The 23,901-nt window shown below is 41.2% G+C and overlaps 1 protein-coding gene across 3 annotated transcripts in view; it reads right to left on the bottom strand.

Moving 5' to 3' along the window:
- Positions 1–1,223: 1,223 nt before the first annotated feature.
- rbm20 (RNA binding motif protein 20) overlaps positions 1,224–23,901 on the bottom strand; it is a 52,080-nt gene continuing 29,402 nt past the window's right edge. Inside the window, exons 2-14 of one of the 3 annotated variants that reach the window (XM_034299789.2) lie at positions 21,158–22,106; positions 20,615–20,676; positions 20,083–20,183; positions 19,482–19,579; positions 11,290–11,496; positions 10,313–10,444; positions 9,590–9,669; positions 8,250–8,724; positions 7,849–7,947; positions 6,769–7,315; positions 6,099–6,212; positions 4,891–5,012; positions 1,224–2,639 (exon numbers count right to left, since the gene is read on the bottom strand). In XM_034299789.2, coding sequence (XP_034155680.2) covers positions 2,580–2,639; positions 4,891–5,012; positions 6,099–6,212; positions 6,769–7,315; positions 7,849–7,947; positions 8,250–8,724; positions 9,590–9,669; positions 10,313–10,444; positions 11,290–11,496; positions 19,482–19,579; positions 20,083–20,183; positions 20,615–20,676; positions 21,158–22,106 — 3,046 coding nt within the window. In that variant the 3' untranslated portion in view covers positions 1,224–2,579. The remainder of the gene's footprint in view (positions 2,640–4,890; positions 5,013–6,098; positions 6,213–6,768; positions 7,316–7,848; positions 7,948–8,249; positions 8,725–9,589; positions 9,670–10,312; positions 10,445–11,289; positions 11,497–19,481; positions 19,580–20,082; positions 20,184–20,614; positions 20,677–21,157; positions 22,107–23,901) is intronic. The other 2 variants (XM_053229413.1, XM_053229414.1) reach the window with 2 other exon arrangements.

Here is a 23,901-nt window from a genome sequence, read left to right as displayed (position 1 = left end):
GGCGGCCGACATTAGGAAGTACAACCACTGCATTACGTCATTGCCTCTGATTTTCTCATAGCACAGTTTAGTGACCTGTTTATAAAAAAATAACGATAAAAAATAGCTTAAAAATGAACAATAATTGCTTTAGAAGGTGGTCTAATCTAAAAGGGAATAATTATTTTTCTGTGATGATCTGCTGACCAAAGCAAAATATATAAAATATATTAAAAAAGAATTGATGGCATGCTATGCAAGCAGAAAAATAGCTACACAAAAAGTAACAAAAATTCTAAAAATAATAAAATAAAAAATAAATTAGTACAATAGAAAATAATATTTTTATTTCATAATATAGAAGAAAAACAACAGAAATTAAATGCATAAATTATTATAGAACATATCCATATCTTTAGATGGTTTTAAGAATCAGAAATAACTTTGACTTTTTCTTAAAAAAAAAAAAATAACCTTCAATTAAGAGGAAAATGTGAAAATGTGAAAATTACTGATAAAAAAATCCTTGCAATGTGAAATATTACAGAACATAATTCTGTACAGAATTCCTACAGAAGTGAGATGGACCGTCTGGTGTCATGGTGCAGCACGAACAACCTGGAGCTCAACGCTCTCAAGACAGCGGAGATGATGGTGGATTTCAGGAAGGATCCAAACCCCCACCCTCCCGTCATCCTCCGTGACACTCCGGTGACCTCTGTCGAGTCCTTCCGCTTCCTGGGTACCACCATCACCCAGAACATCAGCTCCATCACCATGAGGGCTCAGCAGAGGCTGTACGTCTTGCGGCAGCTGCAGAAGTTCCACCTCCCCGTGAAGCTGATGGTCACCTTCTACACTGCCATCATCGAATCTATTCTCACTTCCTCCATCGCAGTCTGGTTTGCTGCTGCCACAGATTGCAGCCGACCCCTCTCACTTTTTGTTTTTTTGTATTCTTCATTTCATCTCCCCCTTGACTTTATATCTTTGATTCTGTGTTTGCACCTGACATCAAGACAAATTCCTGTAAATAGCTGCTGTAAATATTCCTGTAAACAGCTGCTGTACTTCTTGAAAAAAAAATTCTACTTATATATATATATATGTATAAATATATTCTATATTTATTTAATAACTACAAAGACTAAGATCACTAAAAATACTTTTTTAATACTGTTATCAAAATATTTTGTTGTTTGTACCTCACACACACACACACACACAAAGCAACGCAACATGAGTATTTCTCCAAATGTTTATTGAAGAATTTGCATCGAAACATCTGAGTAACATTTTCAAAAAAAAAAAAAACGGAGGTGTCTCAGAAAGCAGGACACTGATAATAATAGTGTATAAAACATGCGGAAGAAAAGGTCTTCCACAACCCGTCCCCCTTACTGCAAACTACTGGCACACACACTTCACTTGATTCTGTACACAGATTCGCCTCAGACACGAGAAACAACACACATGGTCCGGTTCAAGTGGCACTACATTTCAAAAAAGCGTTATACACAGCGAGGACGAAAAAAAGGGTTGAGTCCTGGTTTTGTTTTGTATTTTTTTTTTTTAAATAAAATATCTTGCATTATTAACATGAGTCATTTCTCATTGACCTGAGGACAAGGACTGTGCGGAGTCCTGATTCGAAAGGCAGTCGTCGTCTTCCAGTTTTCGAGGACATCCAGTGCATCAAAAATAATAACTTAATACTTCCTTTGATTGACACATCGCCTTAAAAAGGGAAATGCCATCATGCTAACCAGGCCTTAGCCATATTCACTCCAAATGTATTAGCACATTTCCTTATTACTCTGTACACTCCGACTTTGTGGTGTGAGCTGTGCTCCAAAATGGCCGACTTCCCCTTAATATTTCCCCGTGGTGTTATTTAGAGCACAGCTCACACCCATGTAGTGTGAAAAGGCACGCTCTGGTGAACGGACTGCTTCTTTCAAGACACAATTAGTGTATCACTAACAATTTACACATTCAAGTCAGGCCCTATTCGGTGAGCCGTGCTTCCCCTGCAGCGCTTCAGTCTGTTTCAGTGTCTTTCCATCCAACTGTCTTTATATCAATTTAGAAACATCAGAAAAATTACTAAATGACTCTTTAATTAAAAAAAGCCATTATGTTTAAAAAAAGAAAAGAAACACTTTGCTGTATAGGAGAGCAGATGTGATAAAATGTGATGACGTAAAAAGCGCGTGCTCCTGTCTTTCCGTGACGGTCTGCGTCTCAATGACGTCATCTCGTCGCTCTTCTTCAGCGGTTGATGGAAATTTGATCATTTTCTGAAGTTTGCTTTAAATGTGCAGAAGGCTGCTCTAGGACAGCGTCTCAATGACGTCATCTCGTCGCTCTTCTTCAGCGGTTGATGGAAACGTGACATTTTCTTTAAGATTGCAGAACGTGCAGAACGTTTGCATGGGTCAGCATCATTTCTCTCTCACACACGTTCTCTCTCTCTCTCTCTCTCTCTCTCTCTCTCTCTCTCTCTCTGGCCTGCTCCGGTTCTCCTCCTCCGCTCTGAGTGAGTGAGTGAGTGAGTGAGTGGTGCTCACACTGCTGAAGTCTCAGGCTGTGTGTGATTTTCACTCTGCGTCAGAACGGAGGTGCAGCAGGCTTTCCTCGGCCAGCTGAGACAGGTACTTCTGCACACACACAACCAACAAGAACAAACTTAGAGAAAGGAGACACAACCGGACATCTACACAAGTGAAGTGAAGTGAAGTGACTTGTGGCCAAGTAGGGTGACTCGGAATTTGTGCTCTGCATTTAACCCATCCAAGTGCACACACACAGTAGTGAACACACACACACACACACACACACACACACACACACACCGTGAACACACACCCAGAGCAGTGGGAACACCCCCTTTACCCCATTTTTATTATTTTTATGCCTCCCTTTCTGTCGCCCCTGGGTTTCTAAATGCAGTACTGCATTACAGGCAGCACATACGTGACCATGTGACCATGTGATCATGTGACCATGTGACCAAGTCCTAGGTGGTGAGATTACACTGATCCTAACAGTCACTCCGCCCACTTTATCATCACCACCTGGCGTCCACCAACCAGCTACGGGATGAATCAGCACCTTCTAACAGTAACTCTAAATGGATAAAAAGAAGGATGGATAAATAGATAAATGGATTGGTAAAGTGCTGTGTTATAACTTCGGGGTGGTGACAGTCCCTCCACTTCATCACACCACACCGGTGTTGATTAATTTCCTATAATAGCATGACACTGAGTGTGTTACTGTATTACTAATCAAATCCCCCCTCTCTGTCTCTGTCTCTCATTCTGTCTCCACAGTGCTGTGAGTGACAGAGCAGCTGTAGCTCTTCACGCTGTGAATGCCTGCAGTGTGTGTGTGTGTGTGTGTGTGTGTGTGTGTGTGTGTGTGTGTGTGTGTGTGTGTGTGAGAGAGAGAGAGAGAGAGAGAGAGAGAGAGAGAGAGAGAGAGAGATGTGTGTCTGAGGGTGACTAATGGGCAACTCGATCCTGACCACACGCCCGGTCAGCGCCTGCTGCCCTTCACACACTAATGGTTTCTAAAGGCCACGTTGTTATGAACACACACATTCTCACACTAATTATTCCATTAGTCCTCTCTTCAGTGCGCTATGTGTTTACATCTCTTTGGCTTTCAGTCAGTAAAGACACACTGTAACACCCTGAGTGAATACAGCCTGAGGAATATGACTGTGAACGTCAGATTTTTGGACTTTACAGAATATATGAAGAATTCAGTGAATAACTGTAGTGTGTTTTGTTTATACATGTATATATCTATCTGTTTGTGTATATTAGAAATGTAAAGATAGGAAAAAAATAAAGCTTGGGACTCATAATTTCTGAAGAACGCCCTCTCAACTCGGAAAGTCTCCTAAACCACATGACCTCAAATCAACACGGCCTTCACAGTAATCACTGCAGCACGGGTTTATTTTTAAATGAGTTATACAGTATATGCTAGTATTTGTTCTTTAGATCAGTTAACATACAGACAACCTCTGAGCTCATTCGAACACAGCATTAAAGGTGCATTAGGTAAGATGTGGTGTCTAAAGATAAAATATGTAGAGTCGAATGAGATTTGAATCAGTTTTTTACTCGATGAGTGATCTTTCTGATAAAACAGGAATTATCTGGCTGCACAGAAAGTGCCACACGTTTCTGGGGCGGAGTGAAGAACGCATCAATGCCTGGCTTTTGTGTAATTATGAATTATGAAAAAATGCACTTTAGGGATTGTTAATTAGTCATTACTCAGATATTTAGTATGATAATGATAACTCTAAACACAAACGAACACCTTATCTATATCAATATATACTTCAATATATGTATGAACGAAAATAAAAATGTCTTGTATTTTCACGAGTGTATTGTTTTTTGTTTTACTCAAACGATTTAGTGCGGTCTTTCTTACGTTCTAATTTAAATGTATATTCAGGGCTGTTTTTGTCTCGACCCGTGTGTCCTCGTGAGCCGTCCCCTCGAGTCCACTTTCAGCCCGCCGAGCTCGTCTTGTCATAACTAATAACGGTGTGGTGTATTGATGGGGCGGGTAATGAAATCTGTCTCCGAGCGCCAGCTCTCGGTATCTCGGCATGCCATTACTGTTATCAGCCTACTTATCTTACACAGCTGACACAAAGCCTCTTGGATGCGCGCGCTTACTTGTGTGTGGTGCAGATGGTTAGTGTTAATCAATTGACCTCTGTCTTTAGGAAATCGTCAGCTCTATTTGGCGCCTCTGTGTCTGCGTATTTGGCGGGCTTCACTGTCTACAAGCTTCATCCAGGCAAAGTGGCCGAAGTGTAAGATGGCCATAAATATGTCTACGAGTTCTACGATAAATATGTCTACGAAGTCGTTTTCAGACCTGCAGGTTGCGGTAGTGTACGGTGCTCCGGCAGTGTGTGGTCTTGGCCATCTCCTCGCTGGTGTAGAAAAGGCTGCAGAGTTTGCAGTAGAAACCTGTGCTGGGGACGATGAACTCCACACCTGAAACAACACACACGCACACATAAAGTCAGTGTTCACTGCGGTCACATCGATACGCATACACAAAATCGGAGGAGTTATCGTACCACGCGTGTCTTTAGAATCGCTGTGCATCACTTTTGTGTACATGAGGACACGTCTTTGGCTTGTCACGTGTGTGTGGGTGTATGTTTGTACGAGTCGGCTGTTCGACGTTAAATGTGCGTCGTGGGTCCCGTGGTGACGAACCCCATGTGCTTGTGTTTGTAGTCCTGCCTCCGTCCCTCTTCTGTCATTGGTTTGTTGTCTGATTGTGTTCTCCTGCTCTGTGTTTAATTCTAATTTTGTTTGCCTATTTACATTGTTACATCGTACTTGCTTCCGTCTCACCGTACATTACAGACACACAGATACAGGATTTAAGTGTTTGGTCTATTCATTTATTTAAAGGACGCTTTTGGACCAAAAATAGAGTATTATGAGAAAATGGATTTCATATGGAATGGACAATGAGTTCCACTGATACAGAATAAATCAGACTACAGTAATATACAGATATTTTGTTGAGAAGTATTATTTATTTATTTATTTATAACTGAAGGTAAGACATTACGTAGAGGTGTGAAACGTAAGTGTTGGCTGGAGAGGTGATGACGAAGAGACCAGACACCAAGTTTAATTTATTTTATATGGGTTCAAATCAGCTCACGTGCATTTGCCTAAAGCAAACTCACTAGGGTTTATTGTGGGAAAGCTATCGGTTAGAAACAGTCAGGGATGTAGTCAAGACTGCCATTGTCAAGTCAAAGACAAGGACTGGCCAAGTTCTAGTCAAGACTGAATCTGAGGCAGTCAAGGCCAAGTCAAGGTCATGTCCAGATGAATGCGAGAGTCAAGAACGAGACCGGAAACCATCATTTTTTTTTCGAGGTCAAGCCTTTAGTTTAAATAGTTGGCTTCATTTGCGCATTGTGCCAATGATAATGTTTTGTAGAAGACTATAATTAGCATTAGCAAGACTGAGACAAGTCCAAATCCAAATGCCAGTAATCTGAGTCAAAGTCAAATCAGAAACCGTCTCGAGACCGGATTGGAGTGTGGGGTTACCTAGCGGGATGCTGTGCTCGCTGATGATCTTCTCCTGCTCTCGTGACGGCGACGGAGCTTTGATGCCAATCCTCTGCGGTGAACTCGCAGGCTGTGAGCTCTGCTGAACTGTGTCTGAAATCAGAAAAAAAAAACCCACATTATTCATTTGATCATATTTTACCAGACTGTTTTGGTCAATCTTTGTCTATTTCTGGTTACCAGATGTCATACGCTGCCTTCTTCAAATCAGGTCCGGAGATGACAAACTATTTTGGTGCATGAGAGATTACTTGATTTGCTATTTCATGTTTGAGCCAGAGGACACGGAAGAGGAACTGCTGTTTACAGGCAGGAGGCGAGGAGAGCTCAAATTTACACCCCGGGTTTAGATTTAATAATAATAATAATAAGCCCGTCTTCCTAAAATAAACAGAGCCGGTAACTAAAGTACACGGTGCATGACTGTGGCAGAATCTATTTAAAAAATGATAAAGTTACGAGCCAAAAGTTAAAGTTAGCTAGCTATATACAGAAACGTTAGCTAGCTACTTTACCTCAGTTAGACCCATGTGAGGCTCAGAGGACAATGAACTTGTCTGTTTAAAATATGGATGGAAATGGAGATTCTAGATTTTTTTGGTCTTTAATATCAGTATAACACTGTGTGTGTGTGTGTGTGTGTGTGTACCTCTCTTCTGGTTCTCCTCCACATGCTGCGTCTCCTTCTTCTCAGCCTCACTCGTCCTCTCCGTCTCACCGCCCGCGTGTGTGTCTGTGACCTTTTCCGTCTCACACACACTCTTGGGCGCGATTTGTGTTGTGGTGGTGTGTGTCTCGACGGTGTGTGTTGTCGTGTGTGTCAGAGATACACACGGCTCTGCTGCCTCCTCCAGCGCGCTTTTAAACGCTTGATTGGGGAAGAGGCAGATGTGAGAGGACGGAGCTTCAGTGCACTCCGTCTGATTAGACCTCGACGTTTCTTCCGTTCCAGCGTCCGGAGCCGACACCGACTCCCGTTTCTCCTCCTTTGCCGGCGTGGGCTCTTCCTCTGCCTCCTCCTCCTCACGCTCCTCCTCTTCCTGCTCCTCACGTTCCTCCTCCTGCAGCTCGGGGAGATCAGGCTCCACAATGGAGTCGTCTTCTTCTCCCACCTCGTCTACTGTCACCAGCTCCTCCATGCTCTTAGGGTACCAGCACTCGCCCTCCGTGTCCTCCCCACTTCCACACTCCTCCACCTGCGGACGAGAGATTTAAAATAATAACAGAGTTACTGACAGTTCTACAGTAAATTTCATGATTTGGCTCAAGCACCTTCTGGACTAAAGCCATCAGTGTTCACAAATATTCTAAGCTGTTCCTATAAACACGTTAAACCACAGATTGGCTGAATTCTGTACTCTGATTGGTCAGAAGTTGTTGATTAATTGTCCATAACAGCAGCTCTGACAACAGAAAACAGAGAGGCTAGTGAGGGAACAGCTGTCTATAGCTGCTATTAACTCGTAACAGGAACTAACCCGCTTCGTGGACAATCTGCAAACGGATAAATAAGAGGAATAAATCACTTCCGGATGTGATTCTTAATTATCTTCCTATCGAGTTTATGGGTTAAGTGCTGGAACGTAAGACAGAGAGAGAACAGTATGGGAAATTTTGCGTCGATGTACGAATTTGATAGTCCTGGCTCTGATTAAGGGTTCTTGTTACGTACACTGTGTAACACAGCTGCCATGTTGTGTCTGTTATGTCATGTCTGTGGTGGAGTTACCTCACTCTCTCGGTCACGCTCGCCCTCGCTGGGCTCTGTAGGTTTGCTGCTGTGCGGAGATGACGATCTGTCTTTGGCTCGGTGCTCTGCAGATTCTTTCTGTGGACCACACACACACACACACACACACACACACACACAAACCACCCACTCAGTACACTGTCAATGTTTTACACTAGTTTTAATTTGAACATCCACTGGCCTGGGATTTTCAACCATGTACAAGCAAACTCAGTATTAAATCCCCGTTTAAAGGAACGCCGTCAGTGTTCAGTTAAAGCACAGAGAAGATCTGTGTAGGAAACGGGGGTTCTCAAACCTTTTACAGTTCCCTTTATCTGTAAAGAAATTGTGAACTCCCTCAGATTTATGTTTTTCAGACGATGTGTACTGTAGTGTACCTGACTGTTAGCCTCTCTCTCCTCCCTCTCGTGCCTCCTGCTCGTCCTCCTGCCTCTCCCGTCCTCCGTTAGCTCGGATTCTGAATGTCTGCTCCTGTGACGATCCCCGCTTCCGTCTCTCCTCTTGAACTTCGCCTCGTGTCTCTGGTGCTGGGACACGCGCAGCAGCTTTTCCTTCTTATAGAAATCGTCGGCGGGATGGTGGGAGGAGAAATAGCGGTCCCTGCTGCGCTCGTCTGCTGGTTTGAGGTAGGGCTTCCTGCGCTCGTTGGGCCTGTCGTCCTCGCCGTTCCGCCACTCGTCCCTGTCGCGCGACGTCCAGTCCCACGATCCTCGCCGCGGGCCAATGCCGTTCATCCAGGGTGCCGCCTGGGGGCTGTGGGTGGAGCTGCAGGAGGTGAAGCTGGGGCTGTGTGAGGGCGGAGTCAGGGAGCGGGTGACGGGGCTGCGAGAACGTGCCCGTTCCGGGGGATACCTATAAAACACAAATAGTTGGTAAAACATTTTTGAAGGTTATACAGATAACGAGGAAGAAGACATACGAGGTCACTGGTCGTCTTGTCAATCCATTTCTGGTACATGGGTTTCTCCTCTTCTAGGCTGATTGGAGAGATGTCTGGTGTACGAAATAAAGTTTGGAATGTACTGCATCAACGTTTGAAGCAAGTTCATGAAGATTTGGGCGTGTATTCGTGGATTTTTACTACTTCTAAGCTACGGCGTGACTAAAAACCTGAAGAAGTCGAGGGCTCTCAACAGAAAGCAGCAGAAAAGCATTCTGTCCAGAGAACGCAGGTTTGAATCCTGATGATGGATCAGAGTCCAAGAGGGCAAAACTGGCTGAGCTCTCTGGGTGGGAGGGGCATAGTCTCTCTCCCCTGTCAATCACAGCGACACTAGCCAATCATGTGTATGTGAGTGTCTTACGCTGCCCTGTGATGTAGCGTGAGCAGCAGTTCGAAAAAAAAGGAAGTTCATGTGTCTCAGCGGAAACACGTGCTAGCCTTTAGGTTTAGTTTTTAATTCAAGAACACAAAATTTTAGAAGACGTAAATAATAAATAAATAATAATACTCGATAATCAGCTGAGTAAAACTGGCATTTGACTTTTAAACCCTACATAATATAAATAAAATCTTCAAAAATTGTAATAATTAAAAAAAAAATTGAAATACAACTTTAAGGGTATTTTAGTGGTATATTCATGAGAAAAGATTTCAAGAGGTAATTTGATAAAAAGAGTATTGATATGAGCTCTTGTGGTTACGTTATTGAAAATATTTGATTTGAAGATATTTGATGAAAATATTCACACGTCTCAGCGATTATTTCTCTCTTACCGGTCCATCTCGTGCAGCTCCTCTCTCTCCCTCTGAGAGTTGATGTCCTGGATGATGGACTCCACGTCCTTACCAGGTTTCTGCGTTCACACAGGAAGAGACACACACAGGGATTGTGTTTGCATTTATGTAGATTCAAGATTCTATTCTGTGTAAAATAATTAAGTTAAATAAAGTTAAAATAATTCTAAAAAAAAAAATCAATGTAAAAATGTATCAGTGACTTACTGAAATGTCAAATTTAAAAAAAAGCTGAATTTAGTCATGAAAAACATTCTTTATAAGAATATTAATTACAACTTTATTTACATAGCATCTTTCATATATTTTAAAAAATCAACTTTTAGAATTTTATAATATAAATAAATATACATATAAATATTGTTTTTTAAAAAATTCAAAATATTAATGATTAAATAACGAGGCAAACGATACATAAAAACATCTACTAGGAATTAAAGTAGTGCTTGTATGTAGTTTGTAATTGAATTTAATTATGTTCACTAGCTATAAAATAATGAATTACTTGGTTAATTAATTAGTAGAATTTATATAATAAATTTAAATTCATTTTATTTAATGCAATAAATAAATAAGCGTAGAATTCAGACTTGTAGTGGCCGAAGAGGGTGGTGTGTGTGTGTTTGTGTGTGTGTTTAAATAAAATTAACCACATTAAAGGTATTTAGCAGGACGTGAGGTGTTAGCAGGTGAGCTCCTCACCTTGAGCTGCAGCTCCTTGTATCTCTTGGACATGCGGATGAGGAGCTTCTGGTCGTTGATGGTGGCCGGATGGAGCTGGTAGTACTGCACCATGGCCTGGGCCGCCTCCACATACGCCATCTCCAGGAAAGCCTGGAAATGAAAATTACCAACACACACACACACACAATGTCAAAGGATTAGCACAACAGATCTTTGGGGCGTGTCGGTTTTCCCAGCGCCGTAAATCTCCAGGACAGTTACGAGGCTGAATCGGAACACTGTGTCTCACGCAGTCGTGAAATGCAGGAGCCGAATCTGAGCCGGCTGACATTAGGAGATAAGTGATTAAAAGGTCTAGCAAAGTATTTGATGAAATAAAAAAAGGAGACGCTGAGTGAGACATCATCTGCAACAGAAAACACATCACATGGTGTTTCTAGCTGTTTCCCTCTGAGCCAGCACCGGACACTCGACCCCAGGGGGAGACAACCAACAACAAACGGGCGTATAATGAGCGCTGGCTCGGAGTGTGAACACTGAGACCACAGGCTGAATTAGAAATAATAATAATAATAATAATAAATAAATAAATAAATAAATAAATAATATTATTATTATTTTTTGACATTATAATAATTATTATAATTTTATTAATAATTCTAATAATTATATTATTTTAAAAATAATGAAAAAAATAAAATAAATGATACAGTGACAAAATAAATAAAGAAAATAAAATTGTAGAGATAAAATATAATGCTGTAATACAATTCTGTGAAATTGATTGAAATTTGCACACACACACACACACACACACATATATTTATATACTGTATATATATATATATATATATATCAAGACTGATTAAAAATACAGTATATTTTAGCCTAATTGTATATAGCTAATGATTTTTTGATGATGTTTCAATAACTTGTTCATTTGTCTTCACCAGCAGTGGCGTTCAGAGGAGTCACGCCCCGCGGTGATGTCGTACCTGGTGTGTGGAGCGCATGAGGATGTAGTTGGTGACTTTGCCGAAGGGCAGGCCCAGGTTAATAACATCGTTCTCGGTGCAGCTGCCCTCGGGGAGGTTACAGATGTGGACGACGCGCCCAGGACCCGGCTTCCGCGGCACAAACTGCAGCCGGGAGAAAGAAGAAGCTCCACAATCACGTTCACAACCACTGCAGCATTGTCTGTGCTACAGAAAAAATAATGGACGCTGCTGCATTAAATAATCACAGTGACGTTCTCGCTGCATGTCACATGACTGGAATAAACCTCCTGCTGATTTCCAAGATTTATTTATCCTCAAAGAAAGAAAGAAAGAAAGAAATAGAAATGGAGGAAGAAAGAAAGATGCAAACAACAGAAAGAAAGAAAAATTATAAGTGACAGAAAAAGAACAGAAATAAAGAAAGGAAGGAAGGAAGGAAAAGAAATAGAGGAAGAAAGAAAGATGCAAACAAAAGAAAGAAAGAAAGAAAGAAAGAAAGAAAGAAAGAAAGAAAACTTGTGCAACACATTCTATATTCTATAAACATATAAAAACAAATAACACAATCTGTAACTGTGTTAATCTATTCATCCATCCGTGTTGCTCTCACCTACACCAGCTTGTGTACGGAGAAATGCACATCCACACTCTCACTACACCAACAGTGTTAATATCTCAGACATGATCTAACCCTGAATCATGCACTCTCTCAATACTGAGTCCCAGCTGGAGAGCCCAAGAGTCTGAGAGCCCAAGAGTCTGAGAGCCCGAGAGTCCGAGAGCCTGAGAATCTAAGAGCCTGAGAGTCTGAGAGCCCGAGAGTCTGAGAGCCCGAGAATCTAAGAGCCCGAGAATCTGAGAGCCCGAGAGTCTGAGAGCCCGAGAGTCTGAGAGCCCGAGAATCTAAGAGCCCGAGAATCTGAGAGCCCGAGAGTCTGAGAGCCCGAGAGTCTGAGAGTCTGAGAGTCTGAGAGCCCGAGAGTCTGAGAGACCGAGAGCCTGAGAGACCGAGAGCCCGAGAGTCTGAGAGTCTGAGAGTCTGGGAGCCCGAGAGCCTGAGAGTCTGAGAGTCTGAGAGCCCTAGAGTCTGAGAGTCTGAGAGTCTGAGAGTCTGAGAGCCCGAGAGCCCGAGAGTCTGAGAGTCTGAGAGTCTGAGAGCCTGAGAGTCTGAGAGACCGAGAGCCTGAGAGACCGAGAGTCTGAGAAACCGAGAGCCTGAGAGACCAAGAGTCTGAAAGTCTGAGAGCCCGAAAGTCTGAGAGTCTGCGAGCCGAGGCACTGTAACCTTAACACTGTCCTCTCACTTCTCACACACACTCCAACCTCCAAACAAGTCTGCTACACATATCCATAAGAGCTAAAAATTGAACAGATGAGATTTGCTGATCCGTGCTGTAGGTCAGAGTGTGTGTGTGATTGACAGGAGTGTGTGTTGGGGCCCGGTACATGTGACTGCAGGGTCAAAGGGCACTTTCAAGGTGCGCACATACACACACACACACACACACACACACACACACACACACACAAATACACAAATACACAAACACACACTGCAAATGATTCAACTAGGACAATAGATCTACTTAAATTATATTTGTATATATGGTTCAAAAGGAAAACATACTGAATCAAATCACGGTTCTTGAATCGTTTCATAGGGAGTTTATCACCACAGAGGCTGTATTTTATCTGAAATAAATCTAAACAGTGTAATTTGATACGGTCTGAAATGTCTGACATTTATTTTCGAAGAAATCAGTAAACAGACAACTGGAATCATTTTAGCACTAAACTAAATGACTCGAATCACTAAAAGGAATCGTTTTGTTCAAATCTTCAAATCTAAACTTTGTGTGACGCAAACACGACTGAACTGAATGGAATGGTGTAATACTTTCTACTCCCACATGTGGCTGTTCCGCTGTGTATCAGCCATTTAGCAGCTATTTAGCCATAATTCCCTCAGCGGCTGTGTATCAGAAGGTCACTATCATAAACAGATTCAGAAATAGAGCCCAGCAGACTGTTTATGCTTTTACAAGACGACAATAAGCTTCGAGTAGCACGCTCATGCGCCAGGCTAATTAAATGTCCTACAGGTTACAGGTCTTTACAGGTTAGCGGGGCAGCCTAGTGAAGTGTAAAGAACGACGCCTGAGCACTGAGAGCCAAGTGGTTTGAAGAGCTGTTAATGTAATGCAGCATGCCTCGTGTGATCGAGACTTGTTAATGAGCTTTCAATCACATGAGGTCGCATATGAAGCCAATCAGAGATAGGTGGAACAGCATGACGACTGCTCAGAGGCTCAGAACTAGCTTTAAAAAAAAGTATGCTAAATATGTACAGTATGCAAGTAAGAAATTTTGGTTCTGTCTGTATTATTAAAAACATTTCTAGGAGACAAAGATTACAGCAAAACCTCTAAGACACTGTGCCACCTTGTCTGGTTCAAGCTGACAGGAACTGAAATAACCACTCTTTACAACCGCGCTGAGCAGAAAAGCATCTCAGAACGCACAAGACGCCCGAGCGACGTTTTTCAACCGTTTCCTGTCCAGTTTGTCGAGTGATCTGTAGCCTCAGATTCCTGTCTTTGGCTGAGGATGTGGTCTTCTGCTGTTGTAGCCCATCCACCACAAGGTTTGACTTGTTGCGATGCTTTTCTGCTCACCACAGTTGTAAAGAGTGATTATTTGAGTTACCGTAGCCTTTCTGTCAGCGTGAACCACTGCTCGCTGGATTTTTTTCCCCGTACTATTCTGCGTAAACACTAGTACGTGAGAATCCCAGGAGTTTCTGAATTACTCAGATGGGTGCCGACAACCATGCCACGATCAGAGTCACCGAGATGGCTGAGAATTTCTTCCTCATTCTGATGTTAATGAACATGAAGCTCTTGATCTGAAGCTGCTGAAGCGGATTTTACGCACTGCTCTGCTGACACATGACTGGCTGGCTGGATAAGTGAACTGGACCACGAATGAGCAAGGGTTCAGGCTTTCCTATTAAAGTGGTGTGTGTATATCACTATAAATAAGACTGATGATATTTTTATTTAATGTCTATTTGTTTAAAAAAAAAAAAAATAAATAAAATTCTAATATTTATGATAATAAATTCTGATCATTAAAATTCGAATGATAAATTTGAATAAAACAAACAATTATACAATTTTTAAAGATTCGGTACAAGCATCAAATCGACTGAGTCCAAATGTACAAACATATATCACGATACCTGCGATATCTCCGAAAAGTGCACGATTTATCATGATATTGATATTATACCATCATACTGCCCAGATCTACAAGCCAGTTTTGAAAATGATCCTCTATCCTCATCCCACAAATGTAATAAATCAGAAACTCAGATCTCACAGGTAGCATGATATCTTTTCACAAATGGTCCAAACAAATGTGATCTGTGCATTAGCTCCTGCTCTAGATACTTCAGCTCCCCCCAAAGCACATTCTGTAAAATCCTCCTGGCGCGCTCGCCGTGTTCATGGGGTGTTAAATTGGCTGCGGACCCAGCAGCAGCCTTTCCTGTTTGTTTATCCTGACGGTTATCCGAGCGTGTCCTCGACCGAGTGCGCCGAATCCGAGCTCTCCCTCGGGACTGAAACGCAACTCCTGACCTCCCAAAAGCTTCCAGACCTCCCGAAGCAAAGGCTACACGCTAATGGCTAAAGCTCGCTTCTGAATAAAGAAGACTTTACATTGTTGGCTAAATGTGAAGAGTGATTTGTCTTATTTGAGGAACGTAAAATGAAACCATGTATCGCTGTATCCAAAAACACAGCTAAAATTAGACCAAATTAAATCAAATAAATAATTACAGAAATTTTTGAAATATTATATTACAGAACTATTATTTTAAAAAAATTCTTTAAAGTATTTTTAAGAAATACGACGATTGACATAAATGAATACAATTAAGATAACAATGACATTTAAATATTTAAATAAAATATCTATAATTATAGCGATAACTATTCAATATTTTATAGGTATTTGATTTCAGATATTTATTTGAATCAAATTTGTAACTTATTTTAGAAAGTGTTTTTCTGAACTCCAGATTACACCCTGGTTACAGCTTTGTTTTGTGTAGACAGAAAAAAATATAGTTATATATTATATATTCAGACATATAGATCTATAAGAGGATACTACAGCATGTCCGGGCTCTTTGAAAGCGGAGTCGTGTTTAGCTGCAGTGTGGACAGGTGATCTTTATAGCTGCTAATATAAGTATGTGAGGGCTGTGTGCAGATGAGTGACAACATAAAACACTTGCAATTTTAAATAAAATAAATAAATAAATAAAAACAGAACACTGGAGAATTTGGTGAACCATCCATGAGAGGCGTCCATGCTGTGGAACATTCACAAAACAAGTTCTCACTTACATTGTTCCCTTACCATAAAAAAAAAAAAGTTACTGACTGTCAGCACTGAAACTGGAGACTCCTTCTTTCTATAAATATAAATTTTCTTTGTTAAACAATGTTTTTTTAAACCGTTTATTATTAGCCTTAGCCTTACAAATCCCCATATGAGTTGTTACTATAGAAACAATAACGTATTACCACAATACAGATCAACCACACGTACCGTAAAAACACCAGAAAGACGTGATTTGACCTCGGCGTTTGTAAAATTAATAACGAGATCACGAAGTTTCAACGCTAATAACACACAATTTTCAGAAAACAGCTACGGATTAACGCATACTCTTACACATTGGCACGTCATTATCTCAATATTAAAAGTTTTGACGTTTCACCCAGCAAATTTTTGCAGAAATTACATCTACGTTCCCAAACTGACATAAAAAATGTGGAATCATTCTTAAATGTGTTTTTGTCGTTATTATTTTGCAAGCACAAACATTGTTCGGTTTAATATAGCTATTTCTGAGTCAGATGAAACAAAACCTAAATCTCAATAAATAACTAAAATATGGTATAATGTTAAAATTACTAAGACCACATTATGAGTATGATTTTTTTCCCCCCTCGATGTATTCTCTAAGATCTAAAATGCAGGCTGTGCAAGCACTTTCTGTAAATCAAAAAAACTCTTCCTAATGATGTATTTTAAATTCACCTTAAAATGTAACAATATACAAATATTATACTCGACTTTTGTAAAGTCAGCTAGCCGGATTTTAGGGCCAGTCGCACTGGCAAATTCAGTGCAAAGCTTCAAGCTCTGAAGACTATAAGACATTGTAAGACTAGAAAGCACTCCAGACCAAGAAACATCGAGAAACATCAAGCTTTTTGCTCTCTTTTGTCAGCGCCATGACTGTCTACGTTGCGATGATTGGTTAGTAGAGAGAATGTTATATGGAATAATTAACACATGAGCTAGACATAGCTGAAGAACCAGGGCCTGAGCACATAAGTAGCTCATTGTTTGGCTGGGGAAAAGGGCAGGGAAAGTCGTTTGATATTATTAGTTGCTTGATTGATTGATTGACAGGTGAGAAGTGTTGGTTCAGTGGATAAATTTAAATAAAAGATTTAATTAGTGAAATCTTTTGGATTCTGGGTCCAATAGCACGTGGCGTAATGATGTCTTCCACCTCATACCGCTACACGATTGCCAGACTGCCAATTATCTTAAAGCTGAAATCACAAAACTGATTTATTTTGCTTACTTGATATGAGAAAGACTACAACCAGCACATGAACGTCTCAGTAAGGTTAGGCGATCCAAATCCTGCGCCAGTGGAAGGTAAATTTAGCTAGACCGCCTGCAGTCAGCTATGAGACGGGATAGACTAAGCCACTTGTTGGTATGTGAGATTGTTAAAGCCATGGATTTTATAGACAGCATCAAAGGTTTGTTCTCTCGTAAAACCAGGAAGCTGGCCAGATGGTAAGACACACTGAACGCCCATTAAAACACGGGCGAGTGTCACTGCTGTGGTAGAAAGTAAGTAATGAGCTCTACTAGGAGCTTTACTATGAGCTCACGTTTGTGTTTAATACGCTGCAGAATATTTGCGCTCATCCGAGAAAAGGTAAAGACCCGCAGCCGGGTGCAGCAGCACAACGTAACGTCTACTGTAGCCTAGCCGAGAGATACTGTTGGGCTCTTAAGCTCTTAACTACATGTTTGGAATTGCAATGTAATTCTGCCTCGCTTGTAAATCACTTTGGATTAAAGTAAATAAATCTTGTATATAAATGACCTGTCCTGTGCTAGGATAGAACTCTTACACTCTTTATCTTCCTCCTACCCTAAAATATTATAAAGGCTATAACAAGACATGCCAAAATGCTTCACAAGGAACTGAAATACCACACGGAGTTGGAGGAACATCATTTTTCCGTTGATGTACCCAGAAACCATTGGGGTAATTAGATATTAAATAATTTCTCAGATAATCTTAGCCTGATAAATGCCCAACAGCTGTGTCCGTAGCTCCCATGCTGGGTGCAGCTGTGAAATGTGCATGGCACACAAACAGTGGGAAAAAGCAGGCAAACTTAATTAAGTGCTACGTTTATGTGAGGCGGCCTGGGAAATTCAATTTCCGAATTCAATTCTAGCAAACAGAAAAAAAAATTGGTGGTGTCTTGATACGATACACTGTCAATACCTCAAAAAGAATCGTTTTCTGAATATGTGCCTTAGGTTTCCATTTTCAATTGATTAAAACATCCAGCATTATTAATGGAACCATAATAATGACACACTGTTTGTGTGAACTATTTAGACTCTTAACAGTGTATAATGAAACAAAATTAAACCCGGCTAATTGGTGTCCAGGGTTGCCAGGTCTCAGCAAAATTTCCACTATAACTACATCTCAAAAACTGCATACAAGACCTGAAACAATCCCAAAAAAATGTAGAAAAAATTGTAAAACAGAGGCACTTTTTATTTATTTATTTATTTATTTTTACATTTTTAAGTCTGTGCATTGGAAACAAGTTCACTGTGGTGTGCACACATTTCTGTTTTGTTTATTCAAAACTAAAAATGTTGATTTTATGAAAAATACAGCCTATTATTATTATTATTATTATTATTATTATTATTAAAAAATAGGCCTGTCAGGTTGTAGACAATCAGTAAAGGCTGTTATTAAGATATAGTTTCCATGGTAATGTTTATAATTTGTTATCTTCTGTATTACATATTAAATTCATAGGAAATTTTTGTTATTATTACTATTATTATTATTAAATGTAATTTTCTCCCTTTTCACTTTTCGGGGTAATCCGATTTTTAAACGCTAGAACTTCTGTTTGAGAAACAGTTTGTTGACATAAAGATCTTAACTAGCTACTAACTACAACACAACAAAATTGTCCAAATAAATATATTTCTATTCCATTAAAAATCAGAGACCTCTGTCTGAGCCCTTTTGCCATTTCGATCTCATGACCTATGACGTATGACTAGAGTTATGTCTCAAAACGCATCTGTCCAATGCTATAAAAAGACCACAGACAAATAAAACAAAACTGTGTGTGGAATTAGATCTGTTTGGCACGAGTTAAACCTGCGAGAGCAGTTGTCCTGAAAGTATTTCCACCCTTGGATCACCTCAGAGACAAAACAACAACTGCTCCGTCGCATTACTGATAACCAAAAGAAATCAATCATGAATCAATAGCTCAGAAATCAAAATGAGAAATTAGAAAAAAAAAAAAAAATCCAAGTTGGCTCTGTATTGGTAAAAACACAAAAATACTTAATGCTAGCCACAAACTGTTAACGCAGTTGATCTGTCTCTAACTTGCAGTGCCAGATAATCCCTTCCACGATTATCCGTAATTGCTTTCCGGCCTTTATAATAAGCAGACTGTAATTTGTCAGTCAACGAAAGCAGCAATATTCCCTCTTCCATTTGTTCTCTGAGCATGTGAGATACATGGATGGTGGGTTCTGCTAAAGCTAATCAGCTCGGTTATAATCAGATTAAAGGTGACACTTCCTCACTTCACACAGGGAAATGAGATTCATCATCACACCATGGGGTGAAAATGATATTCGTTCCAAAAGCAAGTACTCAATATAGCATCAGTAGCTTTGAATCCGTGCCTTGATAGGACGAAGCAAACTCCAAATATATACTGGATCATTTGTACTGGCTTTCATTAATTCGCTTTGATTTAATAACCATGTATAAAGTGAACACGTCTCAGACAATTATGGCTGACCTTTGTCCCCGGTTGGTGTGAGGTAAATCCCGCCCCCGAGAGAGGAAATGACTTCATAGATGCAGTTGGTAAAAAAGAGGTGCCTCCGGTTGAAACATCTGCAGAACAAAATAAACAAAGGTCACAACCAAGAAACATTTGATGTATGTAGCGCTAGTTAGAAGATCCCAGAGATCAAGGTCAACATTGGAAATCCCGGTCGCATGGGTCCTAAAAAGTTCCTCTATATTTTTAAATAATCCTTCAATAACATTACATTCTTCCTCCACTACTCACCTAATCATACGACTTCCTTCTACTTTATCCTCCTCGCCACTCACATATTGTGTGTTTTACTCCTACAAGCTCAGATCTTTCAGAACTCATTGAGCCTAAAACTTGCTTCCTAGGACGCCGTGTCCGCCATTGCTAAAACAACTCTGCCCACTGTTATTAATAAACGTCGTCCTGCAAGCGATCCTGCAGGCCACGTGCTCTGGCTGCAACCCGAATGACTCCTAAAATAGACCCTTGCCTCAAAATCACACCTCATATCTCTCAGCTCCACCTCTCGCATTATCAAACATACTGTGCAAGAGGGAATCTCCATGATTCAGCTTACCTTGGCCAGCGGTGGATGAGTATGCCATGGTGTTGTTACTCAACGCCGAGCCGAGGCATCCTTCCGAGGTGACGGGAAAGTGCAGGGCTCCAAGTGCAGGGCTGTAAGGGGGACAGCACTGCTTTTAGACCCCAAATCCCACAGCAGTCTGTCTGGCTTTATCTCATGACCCGGATCAGATGTAGGTCATTACTTCTGTAAACATAGCGTCAGACTCCTACCTAATACCTCGACCTTTTTAATGGGGTTATTTAATAAAGAGACTGATTGAAGCGAGTCTCTTGCGGTTACTAATTCCTCACTGGCATTAAAATACATTCCCTTTAATTTCACGCAAGAGTTGTTGATTTATACTACGTCTACACCAGATTAGCAAAGCCTACAAAAATCTCTCATGTCTCAGCAACAACACTCAATACATTCTTCTAATATTCTTCTAATTCTTCTATTCTTCTAATAGCCACTGCAAGTTTCAACTCTCAATCTGTCGACACATATTAAAGGTACTCTGAATTTCAGTCTTGTTACTCACCCATCGGTGTACAGCGTGCAATTCTGTATATGCAACTTGCCCTTCACGTGCTGGTCCCAATCCTGAAAAGGCGACACACACACACAGTCCATCAGTCAGCAATGAGTTTCCCTGGATCCTTTTTTCCAAGTGTGAGATTCCACAGTTGGGCCAATTAAAGAGCATAGAGAACTGAGTCAGGGAGAGCAAGAATGCTGAATGAAGGAGTGAAATGAAAGCAGTACTGCTAAACAGCACTGCACATCCTGCCCCCAAAGCCTGCCTCCAGTCTTTTCAAGCCAGCTGCTATCTCGGCTTTCACACTAACATGAGAACAGCTGATGCTGTGATTAAGCATCTATGTTTCGGTGACAGCTGTTATCCATCACCTTTTCTATCATATAAGGTTTATTTTCAGTGTTGGTAACGTTTTATAAGGAAGGTCTGAAACCATTCTTTAATCCTGTGAAAAGGTTCTGAAGAGGAGTAAGCAAGACTATCACATGCTGGCCCCATTTCCTTGACGCCACCCCCCCTGTCAAGCACTTGCTCAGTGTCACTCACCTTCAAGTTGTAAACCTTCTTTTCACAAATGGTGCACTGGTGGGGTAGGTGTGATGGTGTGATGCCATGATAGTCGTTCAGCTGGTGGGCTTGTAGTGTCATGCCCATCCCCTCCTCACCCTTCTGTTTCTGTGGGTATCCCACAAACCCCTGCTGAGCACCAGCAGTGCTAAAACCAAGGCCTCCTGCTGGGTTGAACTTGGGGTCACCAGTGGGCTCCTCTGGATTGTACAGTTCTGCTCGTGGACCAATAAATCCATGTGTGGATGGTGCCCATGTACTGCCCCCGACACCCATTCCTACATCCTGTTTACCTGAGATGGGAAAGCTGGTGGGGTTTTTCCATTGTTCTGTATGGCCAGAGTCCTGGATTTGACTCTCAGAAGAGTAGAAGTCTCTCTGGTAGTTGTTCTGGCTGTTGGTTTTGGGACCACCAGTGCCTCCATACTGTCCTCCTTCACCTGCTTTACTGGTCCCTGCTGTGGTTCCTCCCAGAAACCCTGCCTGAAATTTGCTGGCCTTATTCCCACATTCCCCATGCGGGTTGGCATTCTGGTTCATGTTTCCACCTCCTCCATAGTGATTCATTCGGATCCCAGCATGGTTCTGGGTGAACGCACCCCCTACCAGGGTGCCTAGGGTGGTAGGAGGGGGAAATGTTATGGGTGCGGAAGGAAAGCCTGTTCCTGGAGCCTGGGGCATGCTGGAGCCCCTAAGCTGGTTAAATAGTGGCTGGGACATGGCCACATTGGAGAGGACTTGATTGAGGACTGTTGCAGCAGCAGCAGTGTTGCTGCTCTGGGCGAGCTTGAGGCGCTGCAGGGTGAGCTGAGCCTGGAGCTGGGCCAACTGCAAACTGGCCGGAGTAAGCAGCAGATTTTGACCAGCCCCACTTAGGGCTCCACCAGCAGGAAGCACCTTCTTATCAAACTTATCTCCTGAACCAGTACTGTAAGGAGAGTCAGGACTAGAAGTCAGTTAAGTGTGCAAAGAACGTCTGATTGAGCAAAAAAAAAAGTAACACAAAACATCAAAGTGGTATAGTGGTCAAGATGTTCCTTAGATAATTTTGGGTTCATCACTGTTTTACTACTACATGTTACTCCACAAGGTACCAGTACAGGGAATGCTTGTAATGTACTTTATATATTTTTATGGAGATTGGGAATGGGATATCGTGTTGCCGTTACTATATCTGGCATCCTATCGGGATACGAAGAGTTACAAGGTGTTTAAAGCATTTAACTGATCTAGATAAAAGGAAATTACAGGAAATTACAGAAAAGAGGTACTGCTTCTGCATCATTAGTCCACTTTTTGCAAATTATTGTAACACTGTTTTATACCAGAAAACACAGTGAATAGTTGGATATTTTAACGTTATATGCAAGAATAAGGATGCTAAAGATTCTCTTTGTGTGAACATCTGAAAATTAGTGGAACACTTTTTTGGGCTTAAATTTAGCAACTATTTTAGTGCAAGCTAATCGAACGGTAGAGGCTGTTGAATCAATGCAAGGTACAGTAGCTGAGGGAAGCTCTGCTGCCCTAAAATTACTGTAAATTTTACAACAAAAGCATAATTTTCTCAGAATGTCATGTTTTTTGCATCCCTAAATAATGAACCCAGTTGTGAACCCATCAGTCATGACCAAACCAAAATACAGTTTGCACACAATATTTACACGGAGCAAATAAGAACAAGTAACCAGAAACATCAGTACGGACAATCAGTCTCACAATGCAACACAATGTGATTTTGATTCACAAGCCCTGTAGGATTATTGCTGAACTAATATTAATATTCATTTTGTTAATTTTGTGTGCATTGAATCAAATGACCATTAACACAAGATGCAGCCCATCTAAGTATGCCTTAGGATGAGATTGTGGCCACTCTGGCTTGTGTCCTGATCTCCTGTCATTGCATGCTTCTCTCATACTGATTAATGTGTTTACAAGCTCACTAAATTTAGCACGCAGTAACAATAATCAAAGCGTGTACAGTATCCTGATCATTCCTCCCTTCTCATCATGCATACTAGGTAACATTCAGATAAAGACAAAATCCCTAAACAGGCAACGGCGTGAACCGATGCCAGTTTTTAGGTTATTCGGATTGAATCAAGGTCCCTTAAATAGCCAGTGACACAACTAGGCATCAGGATTAATTTCCTTCCAAAAGCAAAACCTGATCTGCCAAGTGGAACGAGGTGTTCACATGTCTTGTCAGGGAACAAGATTGCAGTCTACGTGTCTCTCTCTCTTTTTTTTAATTGGAATTTGTGCAACTGAACCTTACAGGAGGATTATCACCTCGGCACCGTGGCGTTGGAGGCGTCTAGGGTTTTGATTTGGACTTACAGGACTGTTTCCAGATCGTAAAAGCCGATGCTAGACAAGCCGCTAGTCAACCGTTGTTTGATACAGAGATTGAAGCTGGTAATATAATGATGTAAACGTGGCTCCGTTGTTTCAAAAGTTCAACCTATTGTCAGTGAAAGTCTAAAAATGTATCATGACAAAATTGTTTAGGCATACGGAAAGCACACTGATCCGGTGCTGAAGAAGATGAGCATGATGAATGAGCTGCAGGAATGTGAAAGGACACTCTGACTTATTTATACTGGGTTGCAATAATTGCAATTTATCAGTGACACCTCACTGGAGGAGCAGCTGACGGAGATCTACAGAAAGCCAGACTTCATATCGATTTATTTCAAAAGATCGTAAATCTCGACGAA

Source organism: Pangasianodon hypophthalmus, chromosome 25 (assembly GCF_027358585.1).
Source record: "Pangasianodon hypophthalmus isolate fPanHyp1 chromosome 25, fPanHyp1.pri, whole genome shotgun sequence".
Taxonomy (NCBI): domain Eukaryota; kingdom Metazoa; phylum Chordata; class Actinopteri; order Siluriformes; family Pangasiidae; genus Pangasianodon; species Pangasianodon hypophthalmus.
This window is presented reverse-complemented; position numbering and strand designations above follow the sequence as displayed.